General features: G+C 41.3%; 1 protein-coding gene across 1 annotated transcript in view; it reads left to right on the top strand.

The window, feature by feature from the left end:
• Positions 1-12483, top strand: part of prdm6 (PR domain containing 6) — a gene marked incomplete at its 5' end in the record, with an annotated part of 88116 nt that extends 75633 nt beyond the window's left edge. The window contains 2 exons of the mRNA XM_084552297.1: positions 6153-6329; positions 11979-12483. Coding sequence (XP_084408423.1) covers positions 6153-6329; positions 11979-12093 — 292 coding nt within the window. The 3' untranslated portion in view covers positions 12094-12483. The remainder of the gene's footprint in view (positions 1-6152; positions 6330-11978) is intronic.
• Positions 12484-18511: the final 6028 nt, after the last annotated feature.

The raw sequence follows: 18511 nt of genomic DNA, 5'->3' as shown, positions 1-18511 counted from the left end.
TCCTCACGGCGCAAATATAACTCCGTATGGATTAGGCTGCGTCTATACGGGTCAATCGACGCACTTCACCCTGTATCGCCACACGCTGCGAGCACAGAGACTCTGAAATTAATTTAAAACACACAAAAACAAAACAAGAACACTTCCTGGAGAGTTAAATGTACCGACAGACATCCCAGTGTCAGTTACACTACGTCGTCTTCAGCTACAGCTTTGTTGTAGCTGAAGAAAGGCAGTGGAGTTGTTTTGCACCAGAACATTAAATAAATCATATGTTGTAAAAAAAAATCTGAATATTAGAAAATAGCCATGTTTTTCTAATTCTGTAAACCTGAAACTCTGTCCACCTTCTTCAGGTAAAAGCTCTGGGCTCCATTTATACGTCGAGGCTCTTGCTCTGTGACAGAGTTGGTGTAGACCCACAGTGCAGCTGACAGTGAGACGTTATTGTCATTATTTCTAGATACCTTCACATTTTCCTCTTGACGGTTTCCCCTGCAGTCCGTGGGCCCCTGCCTTCCCCACACCGAGCCACCTAGCTGACCTCCGACCTCTCCGCTGACATAAAACCATGAGCGTGGGCCAGGACATTTCATTCCCATGTTGCGTTAATAGCTGGATGTAGTTTAGGTCTCACACACACTCTGCGTCTTTCACCAGCTCATGTGTTAGAGGTGTGGACACAGCGACACGTTGACACCGACTCTGTTGTTGTTACCTCACGTTGTGTTGAAAGGCGACGCAAGGTTTATTGTCCTGAGCCGTATTTTAGCAGAAGTGTTGAAAATGACTAATTTTATACATCACACACACACACACACACACACACACACACACACACGCAGACGAGGCTGAGTGTGAACAACATGGCAGCCAGCCCTACTCCCATCCCAGCCCAGTGTTATTAGTTTGTCTGTGGACCAAATCGAAGCGTCTGTTTTGTGTTTTTGTGAACTTGTCGTGATGTTGACTCTCAACGTATCTGGCTGTCGGTGCTGTCAGCAGACGGTAACACAGTCAGACTGAATGACTGCAGGACGCTGACGGCCACCGAGACAGAGACAGACGCTCCACAGAGGACAAAAGAGAAATAATTAGTTGAGGGATCGATTATTAATCAGGTTATTTCATAGAACAAGTGTTTGCAGCTTCTCTAGTGTTTAATTCTTTAATATAAAAGTAAAAATTAAGATTTTTGACATTTCAAGGTTGCATTTCATCACTTTTCATCAGTTTTACATCTATTAAATACGTCCTGTAGTTGGTGAAACAGCTCATATTCAGCTTTTAATTCAATTTAATTTAGTTTAATTTGAATAGAGCCAATAACAATACAGCCTGTCCTAGCTAGACTCAATACTTACTGATAACTCTCCATCTGGGTTTTATTATATATTTCAGCTGATACGTCTCAGTAACTCAAGTCCTCTGCTCTCAGATGACATTTATGACAAGGTTACCGTATTTTCCGGACTATAAGCCGCACCAGCTAAATTTTGGGGAAACTACAGATTGTGCCATATATAAGCTGCACCCGACTATAAGCCGCTGGTGTTTTAATGTTTAATTACCGTAAGAGTTTCTTCTACCATGGAGGGGATTGTCGGGACAGAAATGACTGTTTGGAAACGCAAAGCGTCCCATTTATTTACATTTGACAAACACAATAAATCTTTCAATCAATCAATCGATCAAACTTTCACATCTTTGACATTACAAACAGCATTCGTGCAGTGCACAAATAATACAACGGTGCAGTCATAGTACCGTAGTAGTGCAGTATAACAAAAAACAAAGCTTACAACGCTTGATGAGGCAATAACGTTAAATGGCTAAATTTAATTTGTTTGTAAAAATGCTTGTCTGTAACACGGCAGCAAAAGTGCAGTAACACGGCCGTTTACTGGATCAAAATAACCGGAAAAGTCAGTTCTTAATCCTCGTGTCATCGTCTATGACATGATAGTGCGCCCCTGGTGACCGTTAGCTGTAAAAATCCATCCGCCGTTGTATAAGCCGCAGGGTCCAAAGCAAGTGACAGAAGTAGCGTCTTATAGTCCGGAATATACGGTACTTTTACTTTATGTACTATATTTATCTATATGCTACTTTTAAAACAAGACTTTTCAAACTGCTTTACATAAAAAAATACCCACCAGTGTAAGGCCATACAGCGTGTCAGATCTGTCCGTCGTAATGGAGCAGGTTCAATGTGAGCATGTTGATCTGAGAGAAGCCTCCAGGCAGCGTCTCTGCTGGAGAATCATCAGTTACCAACAGAGAGACTCCAGACCAGCGTCCTGGGTCTGCAGGGGGACGTTGGTCTGGTTTACAGGCTTTGAGCTTCTCCTTTTGCTGAATGTTGGAGAAAATCTGAAGCTGTAAGTCCAACTAGTAGAAGACTGACAAGAGGCTTTGATGGTGTTTACATGCTGCTGTGTGTGGACACCTGTGAGATGATGACATGTGACTCAGGAAGTCACAGGTACCTCATGTTGCTCACCGTTCAGAGCAGCCATCACTCTACCAGGCGTCTGACAGGTGACGTTGCGTTGCGCCCAACGTTGAGCCAGTTCTGTCCTGAAGGGTTTTCTGACCTTGTGCAGTAAATCTGAGCCTCGGTGCCAAACTCAGACCATGTGTGTGTTAATTCATGCATGTAGGATCATATTTACATGTTACTGTGTGTGCAAATATTTAGGTTGCATATGCACGTACCTGTGTGTGTGTGTGTGTGATGGAGGTGTTTATGCTTCACCTCCTCCTCCTCCTCCTCCTCCTCCTCCTCCTCCCTCTCTTCCTCACTCCACTGTAATAAACAATAACTGGGCATTAATCTCCCGGCCTGCTGCCTTAATAAATAATATCCACACATTCATCAACTTAAACTATTCACAATCAATGCGGCTCTTCATAGAAAACCCACCTAATAAATAGTGGTGCGGCCCACTGAGGCGTGAGCTTATAGACCGGCCGGCTGATAAATGAAGCGACCCCCACGGCGAGACGCCTTTTATGTGGAAAACTGCAAGTGAGAATTTTTCGATTTTGTATTACACTATTTTACTCTTATTACTTTCCTGTGTGTGTGTGTGTGTGTGTGTGTGTGTGTGTGTGTGTGTGTGTGTGTGTGTGTGCTGTCGACATCCTCTCAGGGTGCTGTAGGTGTTTGTGATTTATTAGAGCAGTGAAGATGTTGGTCTATTTGTTTTACTCTAGTTCTGGGCTCTTTACCTATTTGTAAGCTACTGATGTCAGAGTTTTGTCTTATTGGTTTCAGAATGAGAATCTCTTTATTCTCAGGCAGCAGCCGGGAATCAGAGACGCTCTAACAAGTAACACAGCGGTTCAGTGTTTGTCTCAGCGGAATAAACAAGTGCGGCTCTGAATATACGTAGAGGGACGTTTGTACTCACACAGAAGAACGTAATGTTGAAATTCATCTGTTTTATTTACATAAGCCAATGTCACAAATCATAAAACGAGCCTCGGGAGGATTTACAGTCTGACTCAGATACAGAAAAACTCACCAGGAACATGTTCACTGGCGAGAACAGTGGAAGCTGTAGGTAAAGCAGGTACGTCCACACGTTTCCCAAAATGATTTCAGGAGAACCAGGCATTTATGGGCAGAGCACAAGGATTTGAAAAGATTTTTATTTGAGAACAACACGAGTAGCTTCACATGCTGCGGGAGCTGTTTTCTCTGTCAGGTTAAATTCGTTTGTAACGTGCAAAAATGTATGTATTTTTAATTATATATACTTTTAATTTTAATTCCATAAATTCTGCAAAATAAATGATAAAACTTTAACTCTGGTGTTAATGATACTGATTTATTAATTCTTACTTTTCATTGGGCAAACTGTCCAATTTGTGCGTTTACTGTATTTTACTGAAACTAAAACATCCTCTGACGTTGTAAAACACTGAGCCTGAACTTTGCTGCAGCTAAAACCTCTACAACAAACCCTTCCCTCTGATGGTGGTGGAGACGTTGTATTTCTAGACGGTTCAGGTCAGAAAGTTTCATGAACTCCTAACGTAAAGCAGTGTGAACGTTATTAAATCCTTCAGCTCTGTGTTCAGACGCTGCCTAATAAGAACCTGATAAAGACGACAGCGTCTAGATTAGGGTTTAATCCCAGGAAACGGGATTCCCGGGAAATCTGATCAAGACTATTTCCCGATTCCCGGGAAAGGTTATGACGGGAAACGGGAAATATATATTTATTTTTTGTTACACGTGCGCTTCTATTGTTGTTATGTTAACGTTGAATTCAGTGCAGCAGTAGGCTACCAACCTCCTAATGATGTCTGCAGCCAGCTTTGTTAGGCCGTAAGGTGAACCCTGTTATCGTTTCATCCCGCTCCACAGTCTGGCATCTACACAATCTTTAGTTCATAAAACATAACGAGTCATGCTAAGCTACCCAAAAAAAGTTCGTCGCAAAAATTCCAGTCGATTGCCGATGCGTCTATGTTTTATGCAGAACTAGTTTCTTCAGAGCGTAGTAAGATCTTGGTCGCGAGTGGTGGCACGGTTGGTCACGTGATCGTTCTACACCAATACGGTAGCTGCTTTTTGGCAGATAGGCTGTCACGCACGCAGCTCACTTGATCACGCAGCAGAACTGATCTTTGCAAACTTTGTTGATATGGACATAAACTGTGTTTCTTGCCCTAATAATGTTACAAATAATATAAAACATGCTGGGAACGCATATCTGAATGATGTCGATACATTACTTGGGCAAAAACAACAACAACAAAAAACACCCATCTTTTCCCGGGATCTGATTCATCTAATTTTCGGGAAAAATATTAAACCCTAGTCTAGATAAATAAGATTTATATGAACTGTGCCGACGACAGTTAGTGACTCTTATTTTCAGTTTTGTTCTTGGCAAACCTTGACTTTTAGTTTCAGTATCTGTGAACTGGTTGGAGCCTGGTGTTAACCCTTTATGGTCTGAGTCCATCTCCCTTTATCACCTGATTTAAACAGTTAAGACCAATAAAATAAATCTATCAAGACTTTACTTGAGTAAAAGTTCTGTCACGACGCTGCGATTCTATTGTTTCACCACGTACTTTAAAATATTTCTAATATCTGATAACAGGATCCGAGCAGTGATCACAGTGGACGTGTCCTCGAGGTTAAAACGAGTCGATAGCGTTAACGCAGCAGCAGAGGAGGAGGAGGAGGAGGAGGAGGAGGAGGAGGAGGCCGTGTTCAGCTAAGCAAATGGAAAGAGAGTGAGATTAGATCTGCTGCTGTGTGGAAGCAGGACACTCTATTAGCAGACGCTCTGCTATTGTTTGGTTGTTTGTTTCAGTCTCATTCACTCCCACTATGAACTGGGCCAAACGCACACAGAGTGATGTATGGTCCAGTCATGATCCAGGCCTGCGCTGTGGATGAGGGTCACGCTGCCATGGTAACCGCAGCAGTGTCTGAGTCTGCCGGTTTCTGTGTCGCCGCATGTTTGACTTTTTAAATTTATACAGCAATCAATATTAGTTTTACATAAAGCTTTAGTTCAGAAGAGGAGAAGATGTAAAAGAAGCAAAATTATAAGATGGACACAATTAAACCAGTGTTAGTAGTGTAGGATACTGTTACTGTCTTAACTGGCCACTATCTAGACCTGCATCTTTTAGTGGATGATTCTGTTTGAATGATTTACAACCATAAATAAAACAGATTGTGCAGAGTTAAAGGAGCAGGTGATCACACAGAGGTGCTGCAGAGCTTCAGGGATTAAGTCGAGCTCTTCTGAAGCTCAGTGTGGCGTCTCTGGTCGTCTCCATCTCGTCTGACTCTGTTTAATTAAGAGTTAATTTAAAGAGGTGGAGCGAGAGTGGAGCCGAGGCTGAAGAACGGTGGTTAATTATCCTTAACTTTAAGCTTTCATGTAATTAAAATTAAAAATTCTCATGCAGTTGTCATGAATGAAGAAATATGTTTGTGTTTGACATAGAGTCTGTGGGATCGACTCACTGATGGAGCCTCTAGTGGACGTTAGAGGAACTGTAGCTTTTGACACTGGGCTTCAGTTTTCAGAGGTTGCTGTTTGCTGCTGTTTGCTGTTTCTTTAAAAATCTAACAAACCCCTCACCCTCTTGTCGTTGTGTTGGTCCCCCTTCAGGCCGTACCAGTGTGGCCACTGCTCCCAGTCCTTCTCTCAGCCGTCGGAGCTGAGGAACCACGTGGTGACGCACTCCAGCGACCGACCCTTCAAATGCGGATACTGCGGCCGAGCGTTCGCCGGCGCCACCACGCTCAACAACCACATCCGCACGCACACCGGAGAGAAGCCGTTCAAGTAAGTAACAGTGAGTACCCCAACCAACCACCCTCCCTCCTCCCCCCTATCTGCAGATCTGTCAGCTACAACACCCAGACATGACTGATTACTGAATGAAAACTGATTCATTTAAATTCATTTAAAGGCACAAGATGAACACGGTCTCATCTCTGTTATTAGAGTAAAGTCTGTGACTCCCACATAAACTGTGTCCAGGACAACATGAAGCTCATTGATCGATGGACTCTCAGGGTCAAAGGCAGCATGGATTGTTTTCAGTGTGAATGACTCCTATTGACTTTAAACGACTAAGAAATCCTGATAATTATCAGAGAAGACATCGGTGCTCATCGTTGGTTCAATAAGATCAGAGCAGCATCACGGCAGAAAACACTCTGAACAAATAAAACCACAACGTGTAGCTGAAGACTAAACTAATACCTGTCAGCATTTTACAGCCAATCACTGATCAGAGCTGAAACCACTTCAATGTGTGGTTTAAATAAGAGGTCAAATAAATATCTGAGCTCATTAATACTGAGTCTGGACCATTGGAACAACGGAAAGCAACAGATATAGCTCTGGTTTATAAATAAATAATTAAATCTTCTGGTACAGAGCCTGTAAGGAGCCAGTAGGTGGGACGTTCTCTGAGGCCTCGGGGCCGACACACAGCAGACCGTTATCTGATCTGTTGTTATAGACGTCGCTGATGAAAGTGTTCAGGTGGAATATCAGCTGATAACGTTTGGTGTCTGACTGATCACAGAACGGTTCATAACGTGACGACTCTCAGCTTTAATATGAGGATATTCACTTCATAATCAGAGGACAGATGGAGGGATTACACACAGGAGTTAAGAACTGACTGAATAAATTAACATTATAATAAAGTGAACCATGAAATTATTAATTAATGTAGTTAGCATGTTATAATCAATGAACTGATATGTTTTTAAATAACTGTACATCCACCTTGTCCCTCAGTGGTTTTATTACTGAAAAAAAAAAAGTAAAACAAAGAACTTAAATATTTTCTCATCACGTCAGAACTTTGCTTAAAGTTCCACAAAACGTCTTTTTCCTGCTGATAGAAAAACAACTTTCTAATCTTTTAATCTTATTTCTCTCCATTATTCATGATCTGTCCCTTCTCCCGTCACGTCCCCTGTGACCTCTGACCTCTGACCTCTGACCTCTCTCTGCTTTACTGTTGGTCACCTGCGACGTTGATAAACAAACTATCTCTGAGTTTTTTTTCTCTCGTTGTAAATCAGAGAGCTTCAGTAAAATGGCCGGTGTAAATACAGGAGCAGCTCGATCGCTCATTTCCATTATATTTATTTATTTTCCACTGGCTGAAATAATTAGAGGCAAAGCCACGCTGCAATTAGAGGTTTCTGGAAGCTGCTGTTGTCAGGCTGTCGTCCCATCAGCCATGGAGGACAATAAGGATTCCCCCAGTGGATGAAGAGGTCAGCATCCAGAGAGAGAGGGCAGGGGGAGGACGGGGGAGGACGGGGGAGGACGATATATGAAAGAACGTGAAGAACGCTAAATAAGGGATTTAAACAGAGGAAGATGTAGAGGACGTGTATCAGGGGAACGCTGGAGGAAACAAATTAACGCTCCTAATAAGCAATCAGAGAAATCCGAACTTGTCATCGACACGGAGAGTGAAAGGGTGAGAAGACTGAGAGAGAACGAACAAGAGATCACGGCGTAAAAGTGAAGCGACAAGAAATCCGCTTGAAAGCAAATCAGCGTTCTTAATAAGCAATCAGAGGGAAACCCCCGAACCTTTTCATCAGCACTTCAGAGTCTCCGCGGAGCCAGAGCGGGACAAAGACAATCATGGACGGGCGTCAGAAATCTTTAGCGGATCGATGGCCTCGGGGAGTTATCTCCTTTCGGACGGCGCGGCGGATAGATTAAAGCTGCCACTGTCACTTTGTCACCGGGAGAACTGTGAACTTTATTTTCCCGCTGAGAAGACGGAGGCAGCGATTCTGTGTGGTCGGCAGCTTTTCAGGCGCTGGAGCTCGCTGGGCTGTCAGACCGCTGCCTTCTGTTGTCTTCTGTTGTCTTCTGTTGTCTTCTGTTGTCTTCTCTGTCTCCAAGGAAGCACCAAAACATCTCACCTGTTAGTTACCTGCTGGGAACGGACAGAAGCAAAAACTAGATCTAAGACAAATGTATTCACTTCTATAACATAATCTGATTCTCTGGTAAATGTATTATGAGAAGAATGAGGAAGACATAGAATGAGGAGGAGAAGGAGCAAGTGGAGAACATGGAGGAGGAGAAGAAGTAATAGAAAGAGGAGAAGAAGAAGTTAGGGATAGAAGGATCAGGGGGAGAAAGAGGAGAAGAAGGGAAAGAAGTCGAACAAGTGATGGCAGGAGGAGGTGGAGGTGGAGAAAAAGAGAGAGTAGTATTATCTCCTCCTCCATGTCCTCCTCCTCCATGTCCTCCTCCTCCATGTCCTCCTCCAGTCCTGAATGTGTAGAGTCTTAGAAGACGACCAAGATGTCTCCTGTCAATCTGTGACTGAACACAATCACTTCCCCTTGTGTCTGGACAGAAGAGATTAAGATGAGAGAGAAGCTGAAACTTCACTGATCCTTGAGGGAAAGTGATTAAAACATCTCTGTGACTTTTGTCAGGACAAGCTGCTCAGCGTCATGTTTCCCTGCTGAGAGAAGAAGATGGCGGCGGCCGAGAGACGTCTGCTGGTCGATAGCCGGCGGACTGCAGGCGTCTCTTTGTTCTGCTGGAGAACAGTCCCGTGTCTGTCCTGCTGGATAAGTCGCTGTGACAGAGGAGCTTCACAGCAGCTTTGATGTCAAGGGCTGTTGTGGTTTTCTCAATTTACAGACAAATGAGGACAAGAACGTCCACCTGAAGGGCACAGCAGTCAACGATCTGTTTTCTCTTCTCGTGCTGAAAGAAAATTTACAGAATGAGGATGTTTCACGTGGAAACTCCATCTGCTCCAAGTCCTGTTGGTTGGTCTGTACGAGGCCTCACGTAAACATTCATTACTGGAAAATACTCCTCAGTTTTAAGAACACGATTATTTGGCTCTGACTTTACCAAATATGGTTACCTGGCTGACTCCTCCCACATTAGTCGTTAAGAGACACTCAAACGACCATCTGGAGACGCTGGTCATGGAGAACAGTGTGGTGGCCCAGAGCTGCAGTGATTTTATTTACTAATAGTTGTTTCTGGACAGTTTCTTTCTCTTTTCCAGTGTTTTAACAGCAGGAATGTCCCCATCGAGGTTTTATGATCTGGTCCTGATCTTTTAATATCGGCCAGTCGGAGTCCAGATCCGATCTTGAATAAACTATTTTACAGAGTATAGATAGATATAGATGGATAGATGCTTTATTAATCCCAAACTGGGAAGTGTCACCGTTGCAGCAGCATTCTACAGGCACCAGACATAAAATATAACAAAAAGCTGAAATCAACAATAAACAAAATAGAGAACTAAAAAAACAAAAATCTATACACAATGTTTACAAGAAATAGTTCTTCTTCTTCAAAATCACATGATTTGGGGGTTTAGGTTTATGACAGACCTAAAATAAATAACTATGAACGGTCTGTCTTGACTGGAGCCATCTTTATAGAAATGCCTGAATCATCTGTAGTTTGCAGCGCTCCGTTGTTGTTTACCTGTTTAACCGTCTCTGGTTTTATGGATCAGTTTTACTCATAATTCATTATGATTATGAAAAGTGTTCATTCATAAATTTCTATTTAAATTAAGTTTTACACATGAATCTGTCTCAGCTGTTGAGGGAACTAGACGATTGAAGCAGCACAGTCACAGTTTGTCACTAATTTTATAGTTTGACATAAACCAAATGGACAGCCGGTAGTTTTCAGCGTATGTGAGAAATGACTTGAAAAGGTGAAGGTTTTATTTTCAGAAAAGACCTGTGAAGATGAATCAGTTCCTTCGTTAGAGAGGTCGTACAGATACGAGGGATGATGTCTGAATAATCTGATGTGGCAATAAAAACATTTTAAAGTTTAAACCACAAACACACAATGAGCCTCAGTTTAAAGATCTCCTAAATGAACGATGTTCAGTCGACACTGATTCACGGCTTCAGTGTTAGAAAAGTCTCTCCTGCTGTGACCAACTCTCTCCAATCTAACAGCATGTTAGTCTTGTTTCAGGCCCGTTAGGTTCAATACCTCAACAAGCTCTCTCTTTGAAGAGCCCCCCCCCCCCACACACACACATTTAAATGCCCCTGTAGCCCCCCCCCCCCCCACACACACATTTAAATGCCCCTGTAGCCCCCCCCCCCCCCCACACACACATTTAAATGCCCCTGTAGCCCCCCCCCCCCCACACACACATTTAAATGCCCCTGTAGCCCCCCCCCCCCCACACACACACATTTAAATGCCCCTGTAGCCCCCCCCCCCCCCCCCCTCCCTCCAGCTCCCACTAAAAGCTCCCTCTCCTCTCGGTGCCTATTGAAGGTGACAGTGACGCTGCCGTATCAGGCTGGGTGTGTGTGAGATGGGAATACCCTCCTCAGCCGGCCAGATAGATTATTGACAGGTGGACTGTGTGTGTAATTTGTCGGTCAGGTTGTGAAGATCAGGGCAACAATTACAGCTCCGCCGGGCCTCACACTCACTTTGTACTGTCACTGGGTATTAGAGTTAACAGGGACGTCTGAGAGTGTGTGTGTGAGGCCGCTTTTATTAAGTTGTGAGGGCCAGACTCTGGTGGAACACTAGTCTTGTGAGGTCACGTTGGCTATTTATCTGGACCCCAACAACTGTTTGAGGTTTAAGACTTGGTTTTAGAGAAAACATTACGATTAGAGACGGAGACGGTTCAGGTTTGGTTTAAGAGAATAAATGGTCCTCATAACTACAGAAAGACCAAACAAGGGAACCTGTGTTTATTGAAGACGTGTCTTTACATCATTTTCTATTTTTTACATTTTTCACAACATTGAAACAGAACATGTGGAGACTTTACCGTCTGCCAAAGGAAGAAAAACAATCAAATTTAGTTTCCTACAACTTCATGGAGATAGTGATTCTTTATATTATTAAAACAAAATGTCTTGGATTACTGTGTACCAGTCACCCAGAGAGGACCGGTCTGGTTTAGACCACGTCCTAGTTGGGCTTTAAGTTGGAACATCTGAGGGTGGAGTCCATCAGACAATCACATGACTAGTGTGGCCAGATGATCTGATCTGATGAAACTGTTTGGAGACAGATGTTCAGGATCGATGGCAGATTATGTCTCAATCTTCTGGTCAAAGAGGAGGTTGTCCTATGTCCTTCAGGTGCAGGTGGACAGAGTCCTGGCTCACATGTTCCCACTAAAAACCAAAACTCTCCACCAGACCTTTAGGCCTGAAGACACTACGTAGATGAATGCTCTTATGTCAGCTTGTTTTTATTTAGATATACTACGACCTGGATGATTGAGATTCATTACAGACTTATAGAACGTGTGTGTGATCGTCTGTGTGTGTGTGTGATTGTCTGTCTGTGTGTCTGTGTGTGTGTGTGTGTGTGTCTGTGTGTCTGTCTGTGTGTGTGTGTGTGTGTGTGTGTGTGTTATCAGACCTACCCTGATCTAATCACCGTCTCCTGTGTGTGTGTGTTTCTCAGGTGCGAGCGTTGCGACCGCAGCTTCACCCAGGCCACCCAGCTCAGCCGCCACCAGCGACTCCCCAACGAGTGTAAACCAGTGAACGAGAGCAGTGAGTCCATCGAGGTGGATTAACCTCCGACTGTTTACCGACCGACACCACCTTCACATCAATCAGCCCTTTTCTCACGGTTTAAAGCCTCTGTCCACACGGAGACATGTCTCCTGCGCCGTCTTCACCAGGCTACAGTACACAGGGACAACGCTGCATTGTTTCTAGCTTTTAATTCACTGGTTTTATTTCCCTGCCTTCTATTAAACGCGTGTAGTGACACCAGAGAGCTCAGAGGGAAACTCTGGGCCTCGATCAATTGCTGCAGTTAATGAGTTCACAACGTGGACAGCAGATGGTTTGCAGATTGGAACTGTTGCCTCTGGAAATTAGCTTCACTAAGCTCGACTCAAAACTGTTAGAGGAGATAATTAAAGGCACAAAAATGCCCTGAGACAAAAACCTGAGCCGTACAGTAAGTCTGTTTACTGTTGGTCTGAAGTCGGTTTAATCTCTAATGAGACGATTCAGATGATTTACGCTTCAGTGTCGGATGTTCACGACATCTGTGATTAGTTTGAAATCATCTCCTCGTCCTCCTGCACCGTCCACTCACACGTCTTCTCTCTTAGGAGATAATATTTAACGTTAAGATGCAGAAATATAAACCAGATGATCAGGAAACACTGATTCATTAGTCTCATTATGACACTGATCACATGGTTCCTGTTGATTAATCTGCCTCTAACACACTAAACACGGCTACAGGCTACTGTTAAAATGAACCAGTGATAGGAAGTGATAAACTGACATTTGTCTTTAATATAATTATAATATTAAAGCAGATATTTCAAATCAACACAACGTTAAAAACAAACACAAAACAAACTTAATTAAAATATCAATTTAAACGTGAACTTGAAAATTTAAAGGAGATCAGAGATTAAAGAGTCTGGTACCTCACTCTGATTGGATAATCCTTCAGCCAATCAGAGACATTTAGACGTTTAGTTGTACCCGTGTTTAAAATATGAAAACTAAATATGACCTGAAGGGAACCGTGTGAGGATCAGATTAGAATAAAGAAACTCAACTACAGGCTAGTTACTCATTTAATTACTCTAAATTACTAAAACAACAGATTTCTCTCAGCAGCCTGATCAGATATCGTCACATTTAGTGTCTGGTGCAGCGTAGGAGTGTGATGGAGACGAAGGACGGAGGTTTGTCCTGGTGTTTCTTTGTGGACAGAGACGAGTTGATCGTCTGAGTCTGGTGTTTAATGTGAGCGTGGTGTTTACTGACTGACTGACTGACCGACCTGTGGACGGGAGCGACGCTGAAGACACACTCATCCAGCTGGAGAGAATCCTGATTCATCCAAACCAAAGATCTTTGTTTTTTGTTTTTTCTCTTCTTCCAACAAAGAAGCAGAACTTCCCGACGGAGGAGTCAGACGCTCAGACGCAGCTTTTTGATGTGATGAGGATATTTATTGGAGACTTTTGGGAATCGCGACAGGTTTCCATCCAAAGAAAACTCTTTTCTCCAAACCGGGACGAAAACAGTGAAATACCAAAAAACCCAGACGGACGTTCTGTCTGTCTGTAGCTTTACTTCTCGGTTTCTTCTTCTTCTTATTATTTTTATCTTTTTGCAGCAGCGATGCCAAAGTACGGCGCGACCAAAGCAAACAGACTGAGATGCACAACGACACCAACGACAACGAGTTCTACAGCACAAAACTAAAAGATGAGGAGGAGACAGAGAGAGAGAGAACAGAAGAAACAGATTCTATTTATCTTCCTGCTCATATCATGCTTCTGGCACTTTTGTTTTTAAATGTTGATAATTTAATTTTAGCAGCTCTGGTGTAAAGTTAACGGAGACTGAAGAGATAATGGACGTAATTTCTTATAGAAATAATTCATAAAGAAATATGAAGTGGACACAAAGACACAAAGACACAAAGACGTCACCTCCAGAACACCTTCTCATCTTTAATGTCGTCACATATATTTACAGCTTCAGTTTGAATCAGCCTCAGATGTGTAAATAGTCTCGTGTCGTTACACTTTGTATTAATGAGTAAAAGCACAGCTGTCACGTCACCAAATAGGTTTTTGTGCCTGAGAGTTAAAAAGCTTTAATAAGAATAATAATAATAATAAAAATACTAAAATAGTTCCAAAGACCAACTGAGTGGTGAAGGTGATGTAAACCTGCAGTCAGACTGAAGCTCAGAGGGATTGTTCACTGCGACGAAGAAAAGACTTTACTTTTATCACACAGACAGAAAGAATTCAGTTCATCTGCTCAGATTAACTCAGATTAATTCAGATTAATTCAGATTAATTCTTCTTTATAAAAGAGAGAAATGTTCAAATGTAAAGTCCATCAACGAGTCTAAAACGTTTCAGGAGCTCTGTGTTTGTGTTCCTAAAGTAAAGACTTGTCTGTGTCCCAGTGAAGCGTCTCTTCTCAGAGACAGAGTGTTGTACATAGAAAACTTTTATATGAGGCGTCAGTGGGACTGAAGGAACTAACGGAGACCAGACTCTAGCGGAGACCAGACTCTAGCGGAGACCAGACTCTAGCGGAGACCAGACTCTAGCGGAGACCAGACTCTAGCGGAGACCAGACTCTAGCGGAGACCAGACTCTAGCGGAGCTCAGAGCAGATTCACTCTCTGTTCACGTCTGACAGGATCCACAACGAGAGACTTTAGAACCTGACGACTCCTGCTCCTGTTTCCAGTAGATGTGACTTTACAGCTGCAGACGTTCATGGTTTGGGACAAACAAACACGTTAACTTACCTGCCAGATCATTAGGTACACTAGTGAAAACACTGCTGCTCTGAGTCTGGTCTCCATGAACCAGAGATGTTGATTCAGTTGTGTTTTTTTATTTCTGAAGCCGTGCTCTTGTACTGACATCATTTACATTAGAATGCATTCACTAGTGTACCTAATGTTTTGTCCAGTGAGTGTGTGACTGACACTTTAAATGAGTGAGCAGCTGCTGCTCAGATACGTCTGAGGGACGAATGTTTAAAACCTCGTCCTTCGTCTGAAGTCGTCACAGATGAACAGAGAGTGAAACGTCTCCTGGCGTCTCCACGGTGATAATCATGTCCTCTGATAGAGACTGAGAAGAAAAGCAGCAGCAGTCATGTCAAACACAAAGACTCGTATGAATCCACTCTGACTCCATCTTGTTTGCATGACCCCCCCCCCCCCTCTTTTTTTAAACGAATGACAAAGAACCAAAAAGACATTATTCCATGGGAAATAAAGCTGAAGTACAGTTTTAATTCTTACACCGCTCTCTGTGCTTTTATTTGATGAATGATTTGATCACAATCAGGACTTATTGGATTATTTTATGTTTGTTTTAACTTTTCTCTTCATCTTCAGCTCTTGGACCAAAACATGTCACGATGTCAAACCTGAATGTCTGAAAGTGTTTGAGTTCTTTAAACAGAGACGTGAGTTAAACCAGGAAGACGAGACGGTCGATGACAACTGGTCACAGCCAACAGATCAGCTGGTGGAACGGTTTGAGACCTCGTCGTCCTTCAGCTCAACAAAGACTCTACAGCTGATGCTAATGGAGATGCTAATGGAGATGCTAATGGAGATGCTAATGGAGATGCTAATGGAGATGCTAATGGCTAGCACCCTCCGACCAAACCAGGTACATTTTAAAATGGTTTCTTCGTTCATATATTTCATTTTAAACGTATTATTTGTGTTATTTAGTCGTGAGTTAATCGTTTGTAGCAGCTTTACATCAAACAACAGTTTTAGATCAAATTAATTTGAGGAAGCTGAAGAATCAGGACGTTCATGATAATTAGAGTCAGAGCTGAGCAGTTTGTTTCCACCTGCTTCCTGTCTTTATGCTAAGCTAAGCTAAGCTAAGCTAAGTGGTTTCTGACTGGGTCTCCAGCTGCCTCTACTTCAGGCTAATAATCTGGAGCCCAGTCCCGGCTCTGCCCTGACCCCAGCTCTGTCAGTCTCCCGTCTGATTCCTCAGATTATTCCTGTGAGGATTCGTCAGAATTCACCAAAACAAACGCCGCGGCAGCGTCCACGCATCAATCACCCAGGTTTTTATACCGTGGGAAACCGGATCTGAACCCCCGAGGCCAAACAAATGATCGCACAGTGAGAAGTTTCATGACTTTTAGTGGCTGACGAGCATGTGAATGAGTCCAGATTAGATTACACGTAATGAGATTACAGCAGCGATAGTTTTAATTAGAAGCAGTTAGTGTGAAAGAAGAAAAACAAACGGAGACGGAGGAGGAAAACTGTTTTGAGTTTTATTTGTTTGAACAAGTTAAAATGTGAAGAATGTGCAGGAAGGAGATTTATGACTTGTACCTAAATAACACTAAACATTCACAGACTCAAACATACGGACACATTATGGAAGAAGGAGAAACAGCATCAAGACACACGCTATAAAATAACACATGAACTAATAATTATGGGAACCTGAGTGGAAGGAAGAATAAATGAAATGACCATAAAAAGATTTAATCAGGTTTAAACAAGAGGTTTCTGACAGTTTGTTTCCTTCTCAGGTAAAAAGATGAAGTCAGGTCAGATCATCAGGGAGCGGTGGGACGTCCAGCCTCATGGAGGTAAATCAGGAAGAGTCATAGATTAGTAGGTAGCATCGTTGTTAGCGCTGGATCCAGACCACAGACAGAACGTTACAGGAAACACATCCAAATAAGAAGAACGAGGACGGAGAGAACGAAGGGGAACCTAAACGTGTTTAATGGTTTTAATGATTTGCTTTTGGTGGAATTTCCTGTCGGGGGGAGGAGGCAAATATTAAGCAGCGGAGAGGTCGCACTCTCAAAAGCAATTAGACGTGAAGCTGTGGAGGTTTTCTGTTCTAATAGGAAACATGTGGAGGAAAGAAGAGGGAGAGTTTCACTGTGAGAAAATCCAAGAAAACATGAGTCTGATGGACACGAACCTGAACCTTCTAATGGAAACACGAAGACATGAAGACATGAAGACACACGTAGCAGTAGTTTAGATAAAGAGCAGGAAACTAAAGGATGTTTGTTTTCCTGTGGTGATGATGATCCTGAACACGTCTGATACGTCACCTGGTTAAAGATGAAATAAGACGAATGGAGACGTTTCATCAAGTCTTAAACTCTACATGTTAATTATTGTTAGTTTACTGAAGTACTAGATTTACTGCTTATAAATCTACTTATTAAACTAAATAAATATTAAACTGTTATTGGAGTTTAAGTAGATAAATATCTATATATATATATTTAGTTTAATAACAGTAATTATTCTTATATTTTCTACTTGTTTTATATATTTTATATTAAGTTATATTATTGTCTGTTAGAGCTGAAGACTTGATGAAACATCTACGACTCCACTCGTCGTCATCCTGACACGATATTATAACATCATTTAATATAACTTAATATAAAATAAGTAGAAAATATAATGTTTAATTTATAGTTTGAATAGATAAATATCTAATTATATTTACCTCTAAGTTAATAAGTAGTAAATCTAATAATAATACATAATATAATATGTATCAGTAAATAATATAAGTATAGTAGATAATATAAGTTTAATAGTAGCTAATATAATATTCTATCTAGAAAATAATACAAGTACAAATTATTTAAATTATAAGTTTAATCAAATCTAAATTAAGATTATATTATTATACAGTAGACAATACGATTAGATCTATGATCTATAGGTTCACAATATAACAGTAATATACACAATATATTATATATAATCTGGTATCAACTGTTTATCAAACTAATATATCATTAAATACATAATCTAATCTGAGTGTTGACCTGTTTACCTGTGATCACCTGTAGAGGTCATGTGACCAAACACTCAGCTGAGAGGATTTTGAAGAGAGAAATTTAATGACACGTGTTTTATTTTTTGTTTTCCAGATTTAATTTGATGATTTATTTCCAGACGCATCAGTTCATGTGAGTAAAGACGTTTTTATTATTTTAACACTAATTACATAAAAATCCACAAGATTAGTTTTAACTTTTACTTCCATTAAATTTACTTGTTTTTATTTCAACTCTTGAATTTATATATTATATATTTTAAAGGAGAAAATAATAATTAACAGTAAAAATATCAGATTCAGTTCTAAAGTCAGTTAATGATAAAACATTTAAGAACATTTTATTTCTCTCCTGTTTCTTCCTCTTGATGCTGCATCTGTTAACATTTATTTATTTATTCATGTTTAAACTGAAGCCGTTTTATGTTTAATTATTTAATCAACAGTTGAAATAAATAAATAAATAAAACAGTTTATTATTTGTTCAAATATTTAAAGGTGATAATATCAGATATGATCTTATTATTTAAATATTAAATAGTTTTATCTGATATAAATAAATATCTGAATTAAAGACTTTTAATGAAGCAGAAAAATAAAAACACAGTTTTATACCAAAAAT

The sequence above is a fragment of the Chelon labrosus genome, assembly GCF_963514085.1.
Source record: "Chelon labrosus genome assembly, chromosome: 9".
NCBI lineage: Eukaryota > Metazoa > Chordata > Actinopteri > Mugiliformes > Mugilidae > Chelon > Chelon labrosus.
The sequence above is the reverse complement of the archived record's forward strand: the minus strand, read 5'-3'. Positions and strand labels throughout refer to the sequence as shown.